General features: G+C 40.4%; 1 protein-coding gene across 4 annotated transcripts in view; it reads right to left on the bottom strand.

Moving 5' to 3' along the window:
• Positions 1 to 8,629: 8,629 nt before the first annotated feature.
• The window catches only part of LOC142157921 (uncharacterized), a 36,139-nt gene continuing 21,035 nt past the window's right edge, over positions 8,630 to 23,733 (bottom strand). For 2 of the 4 annotated variants that reach the window (XM_075211429.1, XM_075211430.1), the window contains exons 2-5: positions 14,886 to 15,012; positions 12,130 to 12,237; positions 11,798 to 11,887; positions 8,630 to 10,219 (exon numbers count right to left, since the gene is read on the bottom strand). In XM_075211429.1, coding sequence (XP_075067530.1) covers positions 8,766 to 10,219; positions 11,798 to 11,887; positions 12,130 to 12,237; positions 14,886 to 15,012 — 1,779 coding nt within the window. In that variant the 3' untranslated portion in view covers positions 8,630 to 8,765. Of the gene's footprint in view, positions 10,220 to 11,797; positions 11,888 to 12,129; positions 12,238 to 14,885; positions 15,013 to 19,190; positions 19,283 to 20,927; positions 21,007 to 23,733 lie in introns of those variants that run through there. The other 2 variants (XM_075211431.1, XM_075211432.1) reach the window with 2 other exon arrangements.

Here is a 23,733-nt window from a genome sequence, read left to right as displayed (position 1 = left end):
GGGACGTGATGTAATCCAGAAACGCAATTGATTGGCTCTCAGTAGTATAAAAGCAATCCATAGTCAGTAGCCCAGTAATTCCATGATTAAGCAATAGCGAAACGTACGTCGGGGTAACGTCACGTAGACCCGGAAGTGGGCGGAGCCGACCGCAGCGTTCTGCCGCTAGTGTAAACCTACAAACTGATAATGAGACTCCTTCAAATAACACATGTTAGCGTCTAGATATTCGCCAAGATATTCGTTATCCCACTATAACATACTATTGAAAGACTATATGGGGAAATATTATTAGCGATCTAGCGCTTTTGTGAGAAGACCAGTACTATAGAGATCATCCGTTATACACGAGTCACTGAGTAACATCTAGAGTCATAGCCTAAGTAGGCGCATATGTATGAGAACACAAGCTACTATATACTTGGCAACTCCTTGATATACTACATAGGGCTCGTGTTTTAAGAATCTCTAGTATGTATTAAGGTGCACGGCACTCTGAAGGATAACTCATTATTGGATCAATTGAGGAACAAATTAGGCAATACTGCCATCTATAGTTCACACTAAACACAACACAAAATATCAAGTGCTATACAAGTGACACACTGTTACCATGCAGAATGTGCACATCGTTTACCACTCTATTTGTGTTGTGTATACTCCCACAAGAGATCCTATATCAGTGACTTTCCCTTTGGAAATGTTATACGGATTCTGATCGGCTCCATCCCAGGGTCCATTCATTTTTAATTCTATACTTTTCAACACTACATTCTTTTTATATTTCGCTTTTTTATCTGTGTGGTGTATCTATATGTACCATGTTTAATGCATACCAATAAAAACAATACGTATTAATTGATTATTTGTATGTACCTGGAGTGCTTGTTTAGGTCATTACCCTTTTCTTCCCTTTCTCTTTGGATTAGAGGTTACATACACCAAGAACTACCAGAAAACAATATGACTATATGCGAATGGAATATTACAGATCTCTCAAGCATAGGGAGAAATGTAACTGCAGGTACATGTTTTAAGAGCTATTTGAAAAATGGAAATTGGGAAATGGAAAACACGATAGAGGATAGAACTGGAGCACAGGAATTTGTCTGGCCATGTGACAAATTAAGTGTAAAAATAAAAAGGTGGAAAGGTGTACAAAATTCTAGGAGATACACACACTCACATAATATGGGCAGCAGAATTGAATAGTAATTTTGAGCTAAAAGGTACCAATGAAACTCAATGTTGTGAGCAGCCTTTTATGAAATGGCTAGAAAGTAATGAGGCAAAGAATCAAATAGATCAGTGTGGAAATAGAACTGATACTATAAAGTATAACCAAACCAATAATGCTACAAACTATCAAGATAGAGTAATAGTTTGTACCAATAATACACAGATGCAAAATTCCACATTAGGGTTAAGGCTTAAATTTTATATCTTGCAATCACAGCCTAAGGTGGTAACCAACACAATTGTAAGGGTCCCATCTACATGTCTAATGATGGGAATAAGAAAACAAAGAACAATAATAAGGTGGAACATTACTTTCCCGACAGATAGTCAGAAGAAGTGCAAGCGGGAGTGGTATGATACCTTGTTAGGAGCTACAGGGACGGGATTAGGCATAATGAACACAATAGATACTGAGGTCATAGACACGAAACTTAGCAAAACAGATCTCAGTAAAATAGTTCATATGCAAGCTGATTGGATGCCCACAGTCTTCAACCCTTTGACTAAAAACATACAGTGGGATAAAGAGTTTTTGCAGATATACAACAGAACCATACTTAATAGCTGGAGTACACAAGTAAACATTACGAAATTTGTGAATTGGACCCAGTGTACGTTGCAATATTTGTATCAAAAGCAGCAGAAGGATACTGCACAAACAAAGCTTATGACTGGAAACATATTATTCTATAGAAAAATTATTAATCTGACCAACCAAGAAAGGTTTGAGTTAGATGGAAGAAAAATAAGATGTGAAGGAACCTTCTGTGCAGGGACTTTATACACAATAAAAGTGGAAATTCAAGTATGTAAGTTCATTGTTATGCCCATGATTTTGCAGGATGGTAACCTATGGACACCTGAATTTAAGGGACATTATATTGATAACAAAAATAGGTCACATAATTTAGACCTCTGTGATAACACGGACATGGGACCAGTATGCCCACAACAGACTTATCTTTGAACCATGTTTACTACAGCATAATACCAGCATTTGTATATGGACATTGCATCCAAAAGAAAAAGAATATGAGACATTAATAGAGGTGGCTCCTCAGATGGTTTTCCTCATCACATATGATGAAGCAATAACACAAACTTATGGACTAGCTTACCCGTTCTCAGGGTGCTTAATAAATGTAACACACTTACAATGGCAAGGAAAGTTGCTAATGTTCTATAAAGATAAAATTACACAGGTGGTCAAAATGTTCATGTATAATGATTTAACATTACCTCAACTGACCTTAGATATAGGGATAATAGTGAGGATAATTAATGAAACCAAGTTACTAAATGATCATCTCAAACAGGTAAATTATACCAATAATCATGCTAAAATGGTAACTTTTATTGAAGGAAATGAGCTAAAAGGTATGGCTACCAAATTGAAGGAGGATTTGGAAAAGCATTGAAGGGATGTATTCACAGGAGCGTCCCCCTCAGTATCTGTAATGTTAAATGTACTGATACATCCAGTGCTGATACTATGTATAATTATTATGTTGCTTAGCTTATGGAAATGTTTTATTGCTTATAAAATGTTTTGTAGCCCCAAGTTTCTCAAGTTATATTGACAATTTACCCCTACAAAATATATAGCACAATGGATAATCCCCTCGTTGTGAGATAAGTGATAAAACACTTGCCGAGCGCACTGTATATTTTCCCACCCATCCTTCATTCCCTTTTTAACTCACAAGACCCCTACATGTGTCATACTAAACAGGCAGGAGTTAGCGATGTGTGCATAAACCATAGACCTTGCTGAATGTATCTTTACCATTTTCTAGGGCCTATAAGAGGTTCCATTAAGTGAAGTAGGTCGGGTGCAGGAATACTTTATGTACACTCAGACAGGCAGGTGATATTAAAAAGTATGATAAAAAGAGGGGTTATGTGAGAGCAATGTGCAGTATGAATCAATGTATTGATTATAAGAAAATAAATATGTTTGATCAAGCTTTTTAATATATATAACACAAGTTAATATGAATAAAACTGACTTGAGCTAAAATACTGATATAAGATGTTTTTCTGCTTTTGTCCCTGAGAAACTAATGAGCTGGCTGAACTAAGAGGAAAGGATGTGCGTGTGTGGGGACCTGGAAGTGTCTAAAGAACAAATGTTATGTATAACAGAGAGCTACAAAGAAGATAAGATGCTCAAGGACACCATTAAAGCAAGAATGTTTTAGTTAATTCTCTGAAATATTTATGGACATATAATCTTTTTCAGCTGTGAACTAATTTTATGAATTGTACATGTAAGCATAAAATGTTGTATAAATAAAGCAATATCTGACTAGGGCGGTCAGAAGAGAATCAGTATTCAGCCCTTACAAGACTGAGTATTTCTTTTCTCTATCGATCGATACCCACACATCAGAAAGAGCCAGAGGTCGTTGTACCCCTGAGGTACAACGCTGACACCCCCAATGGCTAAAAGCAATTTTGTTTAGTCAATTTACGAGAATCCGACGAAACTGTACTTACCTACAAGATTACATAGAACAAGGTACAGAACTGGTATCAGACTTCCAAGTCAAGGAGTATGATACCGAATTGGTTCTGGATGCATTTAGCAATCTTAAACACACAGAGCGCAATACACTATTACAATACAAGAACACCAACACTACTGTATCGACAACAAAACGTGATCAGATTTATTTCATTTCTGACTACTCAAGGGGAGCATATAAACTCAAGAACATAATCAAAAAACATTGCCATATCCTGCAGCAAGATGACACCATAGGATCTCTTCTACCGGAACATCCTAAAATTGTATTTAGAAAAGCCCCAGATTTGAAGCAAACTCTTGTTAAAAACCACATCAAAAACAATAACTCGAAGACTAACTGGCTTAGTGCATCTAGCCATAAACCTGGCATTTCTTACTGCGGTAGATGTAGCAATTGCAAGTGTTTAAACCACAGGTCCACTACCAACACTACGGAATTTTATTCCACATACAATAAAACTAGGTTCAACATAAAGGATTTTATCACTTGCGATACGATAAACGTGATTTATGTACTTGAATGTCCCTGTTCAAAACAGTACGTAGGGCGAACGATTAGGTCTCTGAAAGTTAGAATAGGTGAACATAAAAGGAACATCAAAAATGGGTTTGAAAAACATCACCTCTCTAACCATTTTAAATTAGAACATAATTGTGATCCTAAAGGTCTTAGTTTTATTGGTATTAAACATGTACAGATGAATTGGAGAGGAGGGAATCATATTAAAAGAATCAATAGGGAGGAGTCAAAGATGATTCTCCTCCTGAACACTCTAATACCACGAGGACTCAATGCCGAGTTTGACCTCACGATTTGATATTAAACTATCTATTCTCCTCCCCCTCCTTTTTTCCCTTAATCCTTTTACCAGTGATGTAGTCCATAGGTCTGACTGGTTTGTTATGATGGACATAGAATACCATCCTCTGTGTACATTTTTGGTCAGTTTACCATAAAGCTATACCAGTCGCCCAAGGTGATATCTCCGTGTATGCTACTACCAAAACACTCGGGCAATGCCCAACCTCTGTCGAACTTGGAAGCCAAGCAGAGTGCGCCAGACTAGTACCAAGAAGGGAGACCGCTTGGGAATATCTGGTGTTGTAGGTATACATGTCTGAGAACAATTATCCCAATTTGGGGAGGACTGGTCAATGGTAAATATGTGTACTACTGAACATGATGTGATACATTCATTACGCAGGCCTCCGCGTTAGTTTTAAGAATCATGGACACATTCTGGACATTACTTATGACTCTCTCTGATTTTAACATATATTTGGTTAAAGATTCCTCGGATGTAAAGAGAAACTAATTTACTAAGCTAGGTCCTCGATATTTGAGCTTCCACTCATTGTTGAGGGTCATTAATTTTATTACTGTAGCTACCTAGTCCTTTAGTCTGTGGTTTGATTATATTAATTTTATTTATATAATTTTTACCAATGTTTATTATTATGCGGATTAATATGGATATTATTGCTCCTCATGTCCACTACGTACCCAATATTTCGTTATTTATGGCTATCCATCTCTTTTAACTATTCTACTAAGGGTACATTACTAAATAATTTATGGTAGATTAGATTTATCACAAATAAGGATTAAATCTGATGCTATAAACTTTGACATATTTTTATTTGTGTTTTATGTAACAATTTAAATGTAAATTATCACATAATGCCTACCTTTGAATTGACCCTGTTCCACAAATCCATTTGTTTAATTTGCCAATTATACGTACAAACAAATGTTTAGATACATTGCATTTAATTAGTAGATATTATGCTACAAACTTTGGTATGTTTTATCCTGTAATTATTGTATTAGCAATCAATGTCTGCCCTTAATTGATTCTGCCACATAAAATCGCCATGTTTAATTGCTAATTACACGGACTACCAGCAGCTATATAAGCACACAAAGATTGACTTGGAACCATTCACCCCTGAAGAAATTCGCAAGAGCGAATGAAACGCGTTGGGTCACGCCCCTACACCTCTGGCGTCATCCGGAAGTAGCGTGCGTTCCACTGTGGAACGCACGCCATCTCCTTCCAGCTGTCGGCAACTCACTACCATCAAGGACTCAGCGCGTGAGCGCGGTTAGCACTGTGCAACAAAACGGGGATCCCTGTAGCGTAAGTTAGCTAGGAGACACCGCTGGACTCCATTTATATTGCTGGATTGTTGAGGTTTGGTTATAACTGTTGATTGGACTCTGTTCCCTTTCGTGACTTGCTTGGTCGATAAGGACACACCATCTCCATACAGGACAATTGCAGTAGCCTCTACTGCCCCTATATAATTGGACTTCCTTAACCTGTTTGTGTGATCTTTTATCACTTTTGATATGCCATTGTTTTATTAAGTGATCACCAATTTTATTTTTTGTGTTATTAAATGTATTGTTTTTACTTCGTGATATCTCGATATGTCAGTCTGTTTAGTCTAATATTTCTAACCCATTGTTAAGACAATTGAGCGCAATTATTTTACCATTATACTATCAATTTAGGGTACCTCTGAGTTTATTGAATCCAGGATGGGGGAGATCTGGGCATTGTAACCCCCTATTATTCCCTGGACTACTTTGCACTCTGTAGTGTAAGCTGTTATTATCTGGTGATCACGAAAATAACTACTAAAAGGGCCTCTTTCAAATACGGGTGCCCTGGAGCTTCTAGGTGTCAGGATGGGGGAGATATGGTACTTTTAGGAATTTCTCCCCCATCCTCTTTGTGTATAGGAGGCGGAGCTTAATGATATAATTAGGCCCTGCCCACCACTGACCAAAATTAACCATGGGGTACATGTAAATATATTCTTTACATTTTAGCACACAGCAGGCTCAAAAAAGTTAAAAGCACTGGCCACGCCCACCTGACATGACCACACCCCTTGTCCCAACTTCAAGTGTATCAAAGGTGAGGTGTATGTAAAAATCATTGCTCCATCCAAGCAAATGACTTACGATTCTGTCCTCACAAACCATGGAGCATATAATCCCCAAATTGGAGTATTTAAAACAAATATCAATAAATAGTTAATTATATAAAGGCCATAGCAGAAGACCAGGTAGTAAAAATTGCATTATATTGTGCAGTTGGTTTTCTAGAGGAAAATGGGGATAAACCTTTAAAATCTGGGACTGGCCCTGGAAATTGATTGCAGTTGGGCATTATGGAGGGGATGGTCCTATAAGCTCTTTACCAGAGGTGTCTGCACTGAATATACAGTGTCATCACATTTATATCTTTTATTCAAAATCGCTTGACATTTTCTTCCATGGATTTCTCATAGACAACATAGTGCTGGATATACTTATTGTATTTGTCATTATGAATATTGTGTCCTCAGCAGGGTCAGTAATGAGGAAACAAGCGATCGCTTCTTTTGTGGTTTTCATGTAACCGCACCAGACGTGAGTGGAGAAATCTGTGTTATCGGTGGGGTTCTCCCACAACATTGTCATCGGGTGATACAGTTACTGTCAGGTCATGTTTACAGGACTGGATTAAATACTCTCCTATTAATGATGCTTTAAGACTAAGAGCAGATGGTAAGAACTGCATCACGCTTGTAGTTAGTAAATACTGAAAAGTGGGGACATGTTTAAAACCAGGACAGATGGACCCTATGAATACAGTTCTGTTATTTTGGTGACTTATTGCGAGATAGGTGATAGAAAATGATCATCAAAGAAAACCACCATCGATCAAATGGATGAAGGTTTTAGATCTATAAAAGTATAAGGATAATATCTATATAGATCTAAAACCTGCATTTGATGAATTCTGATGTTCATTGAGCTTCTCTGTGCACCTCTCTCTCTATTTTGATGCTACAACATATTGAACTGTGGGGTCTATCCTATTATCTATTTGGGCACAGTTTTTTGCGTTCGTTTTTCTATTTGTATGTCTTGATACATTTGGGTCACTTCATCTCACATTGAGTCCAGTCTTTCCCAGTAAAAAAACAGCAGACAAATAGCTGCATTTGCAGAAACAAAAATTTATTGTATGCCCACATATTTGACAGTTCGTAAAAAAGTTGGTGGGGCAATAAATGTGGTGGGTATACTCAAAGAGCCCAGTAATCACTGGCAGGCACCACAAAGTGTGATATCAGCCAATCAATCACAATAGATCAGATTATAATTAGACATGTTTGTACTAGAAGATGACAGCGACATGTGTTCCTATAACACAAACAGGACCCAGTGATGACAGATTTGGGTTCGTCGCCTGAGCACTTAATATCAAATGTGGCCACCTACACGTGTGGTCAAATTGAACACGGATCTCACCCTGAGAGCCAAGCAGCTACGTCAGTCTGCGTGCAAGGCATGGGAAGGCTGGGTGTCACGCCAGGCAGCAGACACATTCATAATACATGTTTGTATAAACAAATGCCTACATACCATTGCCTGATGCAAATTAACAGTATTTTGTGTTCCCAAAAGGGGGAGCATACAATCTGTAACTACACACGTTATCTGAGGTAGCCGGTATAGGTAAAACATGTCTCCTGAAATGACCCAATCCTGGTCCTTCAGACATCCACCTATTTTACCACTTTGGTTCCAATTACCCCCAACACAATAGCGCACAGATTAATCTGGTCATGAAATATTGTAACTGTTCCCAAAAGTGCAAGTCCTGAATATTTCACCTGCTCAGTGTACCTGAAAAGTGGAACAAAGACACCAGCCCAAGCTGGTCCCATGGCCCTATCTACGTGTCCTACTCTTTCCACCTCATCTACAAAACAAAATCATCCCCCCCTTAGTTGTGCATTAAAAACCTCAGAAAAGGACTGACCTTCTGAATATTAGATCACGGACAACATACCAAATAATATTTGTGGCGGGAGCATTTAATTCAATAGCTATTATTGTTGGTCATATAATTGTATCAGTATCACTGGTGGGTCTGGGTTCGGAAGGCTGGTGGAAAACACGTTTCACATAATCCTTGCAGGCCACCATTTCTTAAATTGGTCTCTTCCATAGGATTTTATCATAAGTAGCTTGAGATATTCTGACACCAGAGACCTGTGAATATTGGTTTTCCAGGCTCCTGGTTGTTTTGCATAGATGAGATTGTTGATGCAAGATGAGACTAGACTGTGTTATGAAAATCTTCTTGCAATATGAACAGGAGTAATTGACCTTCTCCATGGAAGCATCTATATACTGTTTCTGGAGTCGATTTCTGGATAGTTGTCTAGGCTCCTGATGGTTGTGTGTGTTTTGATGCAGATTAAGCAGCGATTTGAAACTAAAGCATTTCACGCAGTACTTGCATTTGTACGGTCTAGTCCTTTGGTGTTGAAAACGGTGGATGAAAAGTGTAAGCAGTTTAGGAAACATCTGACCGCACTCGTGGCATACAAACAGCGTGTGGTGGGATTGTCTGTGTCTTACCAGTGATTTGTGATGTCTGAAACAGTTTCTGCAGTTCTTACACCTAAAGAGTTTCTCAACTTCAGTAGGCTTCAATTCCGAAGGATGTTGCTTCCAGTTCACAAGCTCTCCCTCTGGTTCCTTCAGAGTGTTCGTTTTGAGCAGAAGATTTGAAGGATTGCAGTTGGGAGGCTCTTCTGCCTTTAAAAGGACCGTTTTGTATTGGGCTGAGACACTCATGCCGCCTTGAGGAAGTTCTGGCATCTTCTCAGCCTGAGCAGGTGGACAGTTTCGGTCTGTGCCAGGTTCATCTGGAACACTAGGGTTAATTGGAGGCTGCCAGCCATGGAGGTTATTAACGCTTTGCTTTTTTACAGAGTGAACAGATAGGTGTTTCAGCAAACTGGTTAATCTGCTGTAAACCTTCAGACATTTCTTACACTTATATAGCTGCTCCCCTGAATGCTCCCGCTGGTGGGTTACAAGGTCTGGCTTACTACTGAAGGTCTCTTGGCATAGAGAGCATTCATGGAGTTTCCTGTGCACTTTCCGGTGTCTGGCCAGTTCCATTTGGGTTTGTAGGATCTCACCACACTTGCAATGCCAATCTTTCTTCACTTTCAGGTGCGTCTGCTTGTGCATCACAAACTCTTTCCTGTTGAGGAAGCTCTCCTTGCATTTTCTGCATTTGTATTCAGTAATATTGTGGGTTCTCTCGTGCTTCTTGAGATGTCCGGGTTTCCTGAAACTCTTCTCACACAATGAGCACTGATAGGGCTGTCCTCGGAGGTGAGACTTTTGGTGCAGAGTGAGGTGCAACTCTAGGTTATAACCTTTCCCGCAGTCAATGCAGGTGAATCTCTTTTTATTGTTCCGCTTTGATCTAGCGCAATAGCATTTAAAGATGCCATTGCACATAAGGCATTGTGGCTGAAGAGTTGGACCAATGGATTTGTTATGAGTGTCCATCTGACTCTCATCCTTATTATGTTGTGGCTCTGGTTCCAGCTGGACTTGGCATTGATTGGAGAGTCCACTTTCTACAATAGACAAAGTTTACATGAAATAAAGATGTTATCATCCAGTCTGTTTATTCTATTTATCCACCATCCTAGATGGAGATGTACATGTACTGTGCTCTCTTCCACTTAGAATTAAGCCCTCTAATGAGCAGAGTTCTCCAAACCCTTTGTTTCATGTCTGCCTTGTATATCCCTGTTTAATGCTTCTCCTGTTTTCCCTACTGTACTTCACTGTGGCGCCTTAAACATCTACGATAATAATACAGCTGACATATAGGGGTAGATTCAATTCCCCGCGTTGTTCTAAAGAACAAGGCAGCCTAAGCACTGTTATTGTCACTGCGATAACTTCAACGTGGATCTTTGCTCGCAGCTCTGAGCCGAGAATCAGCTGAGAAAGTACCGTAGTAACGGTAATAGTGAACGGGAGAACAATGTGGGGAATTGAATTTACCCCATAGAGGGGAGAAACCGTAATACATTAATTTGATCAATCTGCTATATGAGATATAGAGAGATATATGTAACTAGAGATTAGATTTCTATATTGATATCACTAGATATCCCACCACATCATAATCCATCTATAGGGCCACATTTATAACTGGATATAAGAGGGGAGAACAGGGCAGAGACACAAGGGTGGAAGGTGTCAGACTCAGGTTATGATTAGGTCACATCTCTATTTCCACCTATGAACAGGATTATATTTTGTGGGTAATTGATCTCTGGTTCAAAGATATGATCAGGTGATGAGAAAAGATCTCTGCAGTGTTAATAAATATATAAGAAAACGGCATAGAGCCCTCCCCTCCCCCCAAAATGAAACAAGCAGCAGCATAGCCTGGTGTGGTTACAAGTAATCTAGTATGTGACCACATTAATATATGTATCATATGATACGTGCAACTGAAGTATGAGCACAGGTCCGCAGCCCCCATTTTACGTGTTCAGGCCACAAAATTGCGATTGATTCTAAAGGTGGCCCAATATTCACATCCCACAATGGTTGGTACTCATCTGGAAGATCCCACATGAAGCAGCAATGGACAGGACAACGGCCGCGTCAGTAATAGTGGGGATGGGGGGTTGTAATGAGAGAGAAGGTCCATCTGTCTCCACTTTAACATTTTTGGCAGGAAAGAAAATGCTCACTGTTCACTCCCCATCCAAAAGGTTCAGAAGAACATAAGCCATTTTCACTTTTGCCTCAAACAATGGAAAATAATCCTCCAGGCCCCAAAATGGCTTTAGATTTCTGTATAAATATGAATCAGTGTCCAAGACATAAATGTAAAGACTGTATATTATGCATTAATCACCCAACCCCATGTAATATCAAATCACAACAATTGTCATAGTTATATCTAAGACCCCACCCAAGATCTACAGCAGTTACATTGCCAAGGTCTTCCATGACAGAGCCCAAGCCGAGTACGACAACCTGGCAGTGCCATCCAAACCTCAAACTGCCCAATGTTGACGCAAGAACGTCTGCCCATCCTCTGCTCCACTGGCCGACCACCTAATATCACCAGGGAATTTTTACATTTGAATATAGCAACAACAAGTTTTAGATCTGTATTGGTTACTTACTAAACATTATATATTCTTTGGCAACGTCCACTGCTAGTGTACCCACACATTCTGTTCCCTGCAATAGGTCTGGTTGGGGGCTCCGAATTCCTGAAATAAAGGAAGATTTTATTCCAGAGAACATAAGTGGACAGAATAATTGAGAGTATTTACAATGTATACTATGATTTAAGGCCAACAAAAAATATAATGAGGAGCCCTGGAGACAACATGTACTTATCTATATGATTTATCTATGTGTATTGATGATACGTATTGATTCTTCACTGTCTGAATCGTGATGCTCAGGAAATCTTGAACATATGGTCAGAAATCTTAAAGATCTACGGTACCTATCTGCATGGGAGCACTTGAGTCTTCGTGTTCTCTGGCATCACAGACACGTGGTTTCTCCCACTGTTCAATCTGATGAAGTATGTCCGGTTTTGGGATGTGTAGTCCTGAAATAAAATAGAAACGGATTTGTGTCCATGTTCCAGCTATATTCATAGACCTGCACAAACTTCTAGATGTAGAGCGACATAAGATGCAGCCACATGCGCGACATTTCAACAAAACACTGACACATGGTAGATACGGCTGAAAAGAAGCAGACTTTGGATGCCATAAAAAAGTGATTACTCCGGGCTCTAACGAACAATAACTGCTCATGTGACTGCAGTAGGACTCTAGTATTCGGGTTCCAAGATCTAAAAAAAAACCCAAACAAACATTTCTCAGTGGGGATCAGTCTGACTACAACTCCCAATTAGAGGTCACCTCGTGCATACCATGCTCTGAATAGAGTGGGCGAGGACAAGGCTGGAGATCACTCTGTCATGCTGATTGAGTTAGAATAACAGACTGGAAGCTTTAAAAGGAGGGCGGTGCTTGAAATCATTGTTCTTCCTCTGTTAACCATGATTACCTGCAAGGAAACACGTGCAGTCATTGTTGCTTTGCACAAAAAGGGCTTCACAGGCAAGGATATTGCTGCTATTAAGATTGCACCTAAATCAACCATTTATCAGATCATCAAGAACTTCAAGGACAGGTTCAATAATTGTGAAGAAGGATTTAGGGCGCCCAAGAACGTCAAGCAAGCGCCAGGACTGTCTCCTAAAGTAGATTCAGCTGCAGGAGCGAGGCACCACCAGTGCAGAGCTTGCTCAGGAATGGCAGCAGACAGGTGTGAGTGCATCTGCACGCATAGTGAGGCAAAGACTTTTAGAGGATGGGCTGGTGTCAAGAAGGCCAGCAATGAAGCCACTTCTCTCCAGGAAGAACATCAGGGACAGACTCATTATACAAAAGGTGCAGGGATTGGACTGCTGAGGACTGGGGTAAAGTCATTTTCTCTGATGAATCCCCTTTCATATTGTTTAGGGAATCTGGAAAAACGCTTGTCCAGAAAAGGAAAGGTGAGCGCTACCATCAGTCCTGTGTCATGCCAACAGTAAAGCATCCTGAGACCATTCATGTGTGGGGCTGCTTCTCAGCCAAGGGAGTGGGCTCACTCACAATTTTGCCGAAGAACACAGCCATGAATAAAGAATGGTACCAAAACATCCTCCAAGAGCAACTTCTCCCAACCATCCAAGAACAGTTTGCTGACCAACAATGCCTTTTCCAGCATGATCGAGCACCTTGCCATAAGCATCAACATTTTGGGCCCATGGCCAGAAAACTCCCCAGACCTTAATCCAATTGAGAACTTGAGGTCAATCCTCAAGAGGCGGGTGGACAAACAAAAACCCACAAATTCTGGCAAACTCCAGGCACTGAATAGGCAAGAATGGGCGGCCATCAGTCAGTATGTGGCCCAGAAGTTGATTGACCACATGCTAGGGTGAATTGCAGAGGTCTTCAAAAAGAAGGGTCAACACTGCAAATATTGACTCTTTGCATAACCTTAATGTAATTGTCAATAAAAGCCTTTCACACTTATGAAATACTTGTAATTTTCCTTCAGTATACCATAGCAACATCTGGGAAAAAAAGGTCTAAAAACACTGAAGCAGCAAACTGTGTGAGAACCAATATTTGTGTCATTCTCAAAACTGTTGGCCATGACTGTATAATCATAATGAAACTACTTCTTACAATGCAAAGTCACCATCCAAAATGACTGACTTACAATGCTTTGTTACAAGCACATGGTGGCTCAAAGACCTAATTTACCAACAATGCAAAGTCAGTAACAGGCTCTTAACCTACTACAACTAGTATTAGCCAGTCTACAACAAATAGCTCTCTATTCAGCAGTTATCACACAATGTCCACTAATATTTTTTTTAGTCTAACAGGGGAGGGAATATCTACAAACTTCCCAGCAACATTCACTATTTCAGTTCAAAGTATGTGCATCTAAAGAAGTCTTTCTATCTTATCACACATATGTTTAACTAGTAGCCATTACACACAGAGGAAGAGACCCAGCAAAGCAGATAACACAATTATAGGCACAGACGAATACAATGTATTTCAATATATACACTTAAGCTAAATAAAATTAGTGTAAGGATAATTTAACTTACATCTTCCTAAATAACACACTTACAAACGAACACTTCTTAAAAGCTATTCCACAGTCTGTGCCTCTATAACAAAGCTTACAACACAAATATTCCCCCTCACTCGCAGGACACATGTAATACAGAGAGTCCCGGGGGTAAATGTATTAATGTCCGGATTCTTCAACTCCGGCGTGTTCAGCGTCTTCGGCGATTAAATTTAAAGCGGCGCTGCATTGTAAAGGGAAGTTTCCCTTTACAATGCAGCGCCGCTTTAAATTTAATCGCCGAAGACGTTGAAGAATCCGGACATTAATACATTTACCCCCCGGTGTCCCCCATGAAATGCACCCTCTACATTTCTTAATCTTATTTAAATACACTTCCTGAAAAATAACAACAAAATAGAATATAAAATAAAGCAGAGTTTCTGCAATGTAGTGCAGAGTCAGGCGCACACATGGGCCGGCTTCACACTCCCTCAATACGCCCAGCTCTACCCATCGCCATCTTAGCCGGCAAGTCTATGTCATATCCTGTAAAACTAGGTAGTTTTATGTACAATAGAGCGTTTCTGCTTTGAGAGGTCTCATTACCCAGAGAGAGGAGATTTTCATAGTTCTCATTCATGACGTCTTTGTAGCAATCCTGCTGACACCAGTCCAGGCTCCTCCATTCTTCCTCTGAAAAATACACGGCCACGTCGCTGAACTTCAGGTGCATCTAGAGAGAGGAACAGTAACAAATGAGACACAGAGACTGCTGCAGAAACCAGACACATTGGGAGCTGCTAGACCGGATTCTTCCCATTATAGAGAACTACTCTAGTGTGTGACCGTAACAGTAGAGGATGCATTACATAGGCCAAGGGCTGTGTTTTGAGAAACCAAAATTAATTGGGGATGAATGAGATGTACATTGAAAGGAGGGTTTTTAGGGTGATACATTGTATTGAATAGTAAAATAGACCTGGAACCGCTCTCACTATCGGTGGACATTGTTGAAATGATTTCTCCAAAGTTGGCACTCTGCCAAGTGTGTAACCAAATGTTAAACAGTGTGAAAGGATGGGGCAATATAGATTGATATATAGATATAACTAAAAATTATGTAAGGTTTATTAGTGATCAGTTAAGGAGACTTTTTCCACATCCCTATTATTGCCTGGGTTTGGAGGGGGTGGGCGCTGAAAGCCAAAGGGGGGCTCAGGTCCAACAGTTTGAAAACATTTGCAATAATGTTGTTTCACAGACAAAATCGTATTATAATCTTTAGTTAAATTACAGCAATAAAATGATTCAATAGCACCAGCAAGTCACCAATTTTGAACAGTCCATAGATGTTTTAGATAGATACAGTACACAGTCATTGGTTACAAGATACAATGGTGCAAGAATTTAAAGCTTTCCTGCTTCGAGTCATTTTCTTGTAATTCCAGTTTTCTTCAACTTATATAACAATATAAATAACAATCAAATATAAGAATATGATTGCACTACAATGGGCTTCATTCAATTATAAATCCGATTTTAACAGTCCACCCTCAGATAGTTCATCTATCTTGCTCAACTGCAGGATCATAATACAAATTCTCCATTCTCTCTCTGGTGAGTTTATTGGAATCCTTATGGTCAATTCTCTACTACGGTGTTCTGTTGGTTTCTTATGTCCAATATATACATTTTTACCAAAGATTAATATGAATGGTACCATTTTCACAAACACATAGATCTGTACTAACATTCCTTATCTAGTAATAAGAAGTCTATATATTTATTTTGCAATATTGGCAGTATTTTGTGTTACATAAAGAGGGGGTGAGGCACAGGGAACATAAGGAGCATGCGATTTACAAGTTTGCATTTTTCCACACTTCATTCAGCTCGGCATTCCTCATCCTCCCATTGCCAACTTTGCAGAGTTAGTATCAATACTTGGAAGAATCATTGGTTAACAGACAGCACTGCATTCATACCAAACTTGGTGCACATAGTATATCTAGCCAACCGACAGGATGGACCGCCCTGTCTGTTGTTGCTGGGAACCGGCTGGGCTTACTTTTCCACAGTTCCTTTTCTTTATGCCAACTGTGCCCACACCGTAGTAGGTGGGGCTTACAACTGGACTCCTTCATGGCACCCAGAACCGCATTCCTTCTAGCTAATGGTCGCTGCTAGTGTACCCCCTGGCTGGTACTTCTGATCTCTTCCTATAGATAGGTTGCTGTGGATGGATCCCCCCCTGGCCTATCACACTGCCCAGAGCTGCTGGGTAGCAGGCAGAGTGGTGGTACTGGAAAGCTGAGTCCAAACCTCAGAACAGCCAGAAATGGATTAGATTTGTGTCTAATCTGTAGGTCACAGGAAATACAGCAGGGAAGAAGTTGTCAAAGCAGGATCTTGAAGCAAGTGATGTTTATTCGCTCAAGGGTCCTGATCAGGACAGTTCACACTGATTTAAGGTACCGGTGATCAGAAGGTCAGATGGAACAATAATGATACCTTTCAGTACAAACCAGTGCTGTTTTATACAATTTTCCACACAGCCTAGCATGAGGTAAGCCAATCCCCTGAACTCTTTGCTGGCCACAAGAAGTCTGAGTTATTTTTAGTATCAGGATGCAATATATGTTTCCCAAAACATGGATTTAAATGCAATTTATACTTAACAAAATTTACACTACATCACGTGCTGTTTACAATGTTTAGACAGGGTCTAATACACTGGACAAAAGGACACTCAGGGACAACAGTACCAACCTCCTGTGGTGCATTTAGACTAAAAAAAGACATGTTGGTTAGTCACATGAATAGAGTTAATTAGTCTTAATGAGGACTTCCTCTCGAACGAACAACAGACTTCCTCAGCAAATGCTTATTAAAAGGGAAATAAGTGGATGTCCAATCAGGTTGTGGTTCCAAAGCACAAAAAAGTTTATTTTGCAAATAAAAAGAAATTCTAAAGTAACGCAAATATAGTGAGCAAGCGCGTCTAGTACCAGCATGAAACTTCTATTCAGAATTCTCCCTTGCCACCAGCAGTGCCTGACAATTTATACAGGATCTGGTGTAACACATAGTTGTACATCATACATAGATGTAACCAATGACTATGTACTAGAACAATATAAAGTCTTCCAGCTTCTGAGTACTCTTGTGTAACAATATAGATAACAATCAAATATAATAAGGTCACACACAGTGGGGGATTGGGAACTTAAAGTGGCCCTGGAAAAAATTCTGGAAGTGGCCTCACATGGGCTGGACCAACACAAAAGTAGACGGGATTAACTCAATTATCCATAACCACATCAGTTATCAGTGGCAGGTGAGGCGAACGCAACACGCAGTGGTAGGCGGAGTCACAGTAACCAGACACAAAGAAAGACTATAAAGTATTGTGCTACATCCCAAGTATTTATGAATGTAGAACTGAACACTGCCATGTAAGAGGAGTGCGACTACATTGTGTAAACAAAAAGACATTTGACACAGCGCATAGACAAACCATGCCAGCCTCCTATCTATAAGAAAGTCATTCAGGTCCCTCTCCCCTTCCTATACCATCAAGCATTGAATTCTGACTAAATTGCTCCTCACGTGTGCGAGTATGTGGTAGGTATTGTAAGCTTGCGAGCGGGGCCTCCCATATATTGTAAGCTTGCAAACGGGGCCTCCCATATATTGTAAGCTTGCAAACGGGGCCTCCCATATATTGTAAGCTTGCGAGCAGGGCCTTCTCACCTCTGTCTGTTTTACCCAGTTTGTTGATTACTGCCCCAATTGTAAAGCGCTACAGAATATATTGGCGAGATATAAATGATGATAAAGAGTTCCAATAATAAACGCTCTGCAGAAGAGGAACTGAGAGTTTCCAAATTTGCAGGATAATCCATTCAATTCCTTATGAATTTACTTACAGTACCTGCTTAAAAAAAAAGTGACCAGATAGAGAAATAAAAGAAAGATGTCAGTGCTGGAATATTGCAAGGACAGCAGCACTGTCAGGTGTGAGAGTACCACTGTTCTGCAGTAGAATCAGATCATAAACGTGTAACATGGTCTCATAAAGAAGTAAAAAAAAACTTAAAATACTACCAAATAATGAGGATGAAATACAATTTTGGATGTTATAAGACTTATAAGACATATTCCCCCCAGAGTACCGCCACGCTAAAACTATTACCGTTATTACGGCAATAGTGCGCATATTTACCGTTATTATGGTAGTTCTAGCGCTGGCTTTTTGCTCGCAGCTCCCTGAAAGCCGGGCTAAGACTACCGTAATAACAGTAATAGTTTTAGCGCGGCGGTACTTCGGGGGGGAAATGAATTCCCCCCATAGAAAGATGACGCAGTAGGCTGGAAGCAGAATTACGCCACAAGGAAACTCTGTTGCCAATGATGATCTTATATTAGCTCAGTACTTTCAGAGTGTTCAGCTCAAGTCACCACTTACCCATAGGAGTGCGCAGAACACTTCATTAGGGTGTGCACGACGGGACACCGAGGGATACTCTGTGCGGCAGCTCGCTGCCGGAAGGGCGTGTACAGCAACATCTAGGGGAAGGGTGCCTAATATGGCCCCCAGTTCATATAACACCAAACACCAAACACTACTGTCCCCAAATCAATCACATTACACCAAACAACTGCCTCCAGATAATATGCCACACAGTAGTGTCCCCAGATAATATGCCAAGTAGTGTCCCCAGATTATAAAACACCACACAGTAGTGCCCCCCCAGATAATATACCACACAGTAGTGCCCCCCCAGATAATATGCCACACAGTAGTGCCCCCCCAGATAATATACCACACACAAGTGCCCCAATTCAAACTGTGACACACACTACAAACACTAATATCTGCTCTGTAGCCCTATATGTCAGTCAGCTCACCTCTCACACTGATGTCAGTTCCTCATTGGGTAATAGAAGAGCTGTGAGCAGCCTATCTGAGCTCCAGGACGTTGAGCTACATGGAATCTCTCCCTCCTGCTTGTGCTGACCCTGCAGCCCACCCACAGTGACAGGCAGCCTGGAGATTTACTTCCAGGACTGCTTCACTGTCTGGCAGCGGCACTCCCCCTTGTGGTCAGATTAAAAACATGCCAACAAAAAAAAAAAAAAAAAAGAAAAATCCCGAATGAATGAAAAGGAAAAGAAAAGATAGCAGGCGTCCTCAGTAGACCACCGGTAAGGCCTATGGCCAATCCGCCCCTGAATTGTACTAGAATTTCTTTGAGGAGTCGATTGATTCATTCAATTATAAATCTGACTAACATTGTAGAGAATGAGGAACCAAAATGGTATGGTGTTATGTTTCAATTGAGTAATAAAACAGCTGTTTACTCAAAAATCAAAACAGAAGTTGCTCAGTTACCACTGCCATATATCACTGCCGTCTGTTCTACATTCCATGTTTTCTAACGAGATTCTTTTAAGTAATGATATGGAAAATAAAACCTCCGAATGCACAGTCATGGGAAAAGCAAATTCTTCTTTATATGCACATGGATGTCTAGTCAATACAATAGACGTCGATTAAAATATTACATACAGTTATATAGCCCTTTGGCTGGCACTTGTCCAAACATTAGTTATGATCAAAACATGATTGACACAAGATAGACCAAGGACTCCATTAGATCACATGATAACGAGTGATCTGACTTTTATTGGCTATTAAGCAATATGGTTCCAGAGACGCAGAACATTTGCATCCTTATTTTGAACATCATATTTAAACATATATTTGCAAAAGTGAACAGCCAATAATACTTTATTTTATTCTAACATTTATATACAGAGCATAAATTGAGGTAAAGCAGTTCATTGTTAGAACAAGTCTGAGGGCTAGATTTACTAAGCTGCGGGTTTGAAAAGTGGGGATGTTGCCTACAGCAACCAATCAGATTCTAGCTGTCATTTTGCAGAAGGTACTAAATAAATGAAAGCTAGAATCTGATTGGTTGCTATAGGCAACATCCCCACTTTTTCAAGCCCGCAGCTTAGTAAACCTAGCTCTGAGTGTTTCCCCTTGGGCACAAATTAACCGAAATGTATTAAAACATAAAGAGGCCTGTGTCTGACACCTTCCATTACTTAATGTATAGAAGAGACACAATCAGACATAGGATCATTGCGTCTACAGTACGTGATAGAATTCTATCTGGACCCTTATCCTTCCTTCAGGTATCCGTCTTATTTTCATTCAGCTCACAATTCTATATCAGTAATAACTTCCATCAATAAACTGTCCTGTTGGCTGCAATTTAGGAAAAGCTACAATTTGCATCTTTCCAGCTTTTATACATATAAATTTGTAATATATAGAATGCCCATATTGTGTTTTATTTTCACCTTTTAATCAATTGGATTGTGTTTTTCTAAAAATAATTTCGTGAAAAATATAAATATGTGGAATACGGCAACACCATCAGTACATGAAAGGTTTCCAGACATTGCTGCTTTTTATTTTAATTACACTAATGTTCTTTCAACAGAAATAAAATACTACAACAATAACTTAATCTCAACATGTGAATTACATCCATAACCGACACATAATAATCATAATATATTCTATAGGTCATTTTTGTTTCCAACCTTAAGGTGCAATTTCTTTAGGTTTACCTGATACAACTAATCATTTCCCATAAGGCACGGCCCTCGCTCCTGTACACACCCTCCCATCATTAATCCATTCTCATTAGACTGAGACAACAACTTACCTGGACCCCCCTATATGCACTTACCTGACGGAACCCAACTGCCACTAACTGCTTCTTATCCAAGATGGAGGCCGTTCCTACGCAGATATTCTGATTTACGCAGAGGCAGCAGTTGAAGTCTCAGAGGTATAAAAAGGACATAAAACCACAACACGGCCATCAGGTATTAAAGCCAGAATTAAAGATTGTCCAGGACAAGAGGTTGAACCAATAAAACTATATGGTAAATAATAACATCCATCTTACAGAGTGAGACGTCTGACAGCTTCAATCATACACACATCACACTATGTCTATACATCTCTTATTACATATTCATATTACGCATGATGTCCGCTTCTAGTTCAAAGGAAACCGTTCTCTGTTGAGAAGTCGGCCTCAATTCTTGTTGTCCTTTAGTGCTGGTTACATACTGGTCAGGGTCATTCACAATTCTTGGTAGAGACGGCCCTCCTCATATAGCTTATTAACATAAAGAGAGATCCTTTGGTGGTGGCAATCATTTTTACGATTACCACCATTCCAGTTGCAACATGCCTCCAAAAAAATGACAGGAAGGCTTTCCGATTGGAGAACTGACCGCCTCTGCTGCCTGACGTCATCGCGACGTGTGTCAAGCAAAATTTAAAGCGGCAATGTTCGGTTAAGTGTTTAACCACTTAACCTTAGGGGACCCCCACATTGCCGCTTTAAATTTTGCTTGACACACGTCGCGATGACGTCAGGCAGCAGAGGCGGTCAGTTCTCCAATCGGAAAGCCTTCCTGTCATTATCATCATCATCATTTATATAGCGCCACTAATTCCGCAGCGCTGTACAGAGAACTCATTCACATCAGTTCCTGCCCCATTGGAGCTTACAGTCTAAATTCCCTAATATACACACAGAGGGAGAGAGAAAGACTAGGGTCAATTTTGATAGCAGCCAATTAACCTAGTATATTTTTGGAGTGTGGGAGGAAACCGGAGCACCCGGAGGAAACCCACACAAACACAGGGAGAACATACAAACTCCACACAGATAAGGCCATGGTCCGACATGCTGCTGTTTTCGGGGATCTCCAGCGTCGTCTTGAAGGCAAGTAATTATTTTCAAGTCGATTTTCTATTCTTTCGGGGTTTTGTTTGGAGGCATGATAGGTGTCGGAATTACCAGCACAGTTTTATCGTACCCCACCCATCCTTTGGCACCCGGACACTTTGTCTTTGGGTGTATTCCAGTTTGATCGCTCTTAATGAATAGACGTTTTGTTCCATTGCTCTGCTCCTTATAGATTACAATCAGCATAATATAAAAGCATGATTAGTGATGAGAAACAGGTTTACATATTACTGATTATACAAATGCCGTTTCACACCTATAATTACTTCAACATGGGGAACAGACAGATTCTGTATCAAAACTGGCATGAATTTAACCTTGAAATACCAGATAATTGTGTCCCTCGCTGAATGCTTGTGTCTTACAGATATATGAACATGTTCATAGGAGTTATTAAAGTAAACAATCACATACAGACAGTGAGGGGGCTGGAGAGGTCTGTGAGGAAAGGATTTGGTTGGTACCACAGGAAGCCCAGAACAAAAGGGGTTAACTATTTAAATGCTAGTTCACCAAACCTTTCACTGCCAGTGTTAAAACGGTTTAGAACCTGGAAGTACAAGAGCTTCCTTTAGTGTACAATCTGAGAATAACCAAGATTAGGGCCTGGCTGCACTTAGAGGGTCTTGTGATGTGAGCTGTTCTCCATGCAATGCGCCACTACACCCAATGCCCATCAGAGAACCAGTGCATCGAGTAACAGATATTTTAGGACCCTTACCTAAAACACAAAACATATTGACACACAAATTTAGATACATTTTGTACTATGCTTAAAAATGATCTGTGTCAATGTGGCTTAACAGCAGAATTATTTAATGTGTTCCCCCCCCCCCCACTATGTACCCCTTCAACCCTTCCCCCTTTTTTTGTGTCCTTTCCTTACCCCACATCCCTTTCTACTTTCTGTACCCCATAATTTTTGGAAAATTAATAATAAAAATACTATTGAAGTTAAAAAAATTATCTGTTCTTCCCAGAACTGGAGCATACGTCAGAGGACGCAGCAACGGCCAATTCATCTTCAAGTACAAAAGACACAACTACAGCCTAAGGTTTCATGGGAGGAACAGGGAGTGGACGGGGAGTATACACACAATGTACAGTCAGGGCGCACACACACACACAATGTACAGTCAGGGCGCACACACACAATGTACAGTAAGGACGCAGGGGCAAACGCAGGATATGTAGAGGGGGGTTTCCACACCACGCCGCCAGTGGGCGGGACCAGCATGCATGGGGGCGTGGCTATAATTTTAGACAGTGCTTTGCTGCTCTCCAACTCTTCCTTTCCCTATAATATACATGGGCAATGCTGCGTGCACTACTGTTAGGTGCACGCAGTTCTCCTTTTTCAAGCAGAGCCGTGTGAAGCGGGGACAGGGTCCAGCCACCTCAAGTATACAGTGCCCCAGGCACGGAGGGGGGTTTCCAGGCACTAGGAAACCCCTCCTCGGTTTGCCTATGGGACGTGCCAAGGTCAAGCGCACGCAGCAGCGTCAGTTCCAAGATCCAGGCATCTCTCAGTTACGTGTTTTTCTGCCGTATCACTTGCACCAGCTACAGGTCAGGTGTAAGTGCTGATTACCAGTGATGGCGGCTGT

The sequence above is a fragment of the Mixophyes fleayi genome, chromosome 5, assembly GCF_038048845.1.
Source record: "Mixophyes fleayi isolate aMixFle1 chromosome 5, aMixFle1.hap1, whole genome shotgun sequence".
In the NCBI taxonomy this organism is placed as follows: Eukaryota; Metazoa; Chordata; class Amphibia; order Anura; family Limnodynastidae; genus Mixophyes; species Mixophyes fleayi.
The sequence above is the reverse complement of the archived record's forward strand: the minus strand, read 5'-3'. Positions and strand labels throughout refer to the sequence as shown.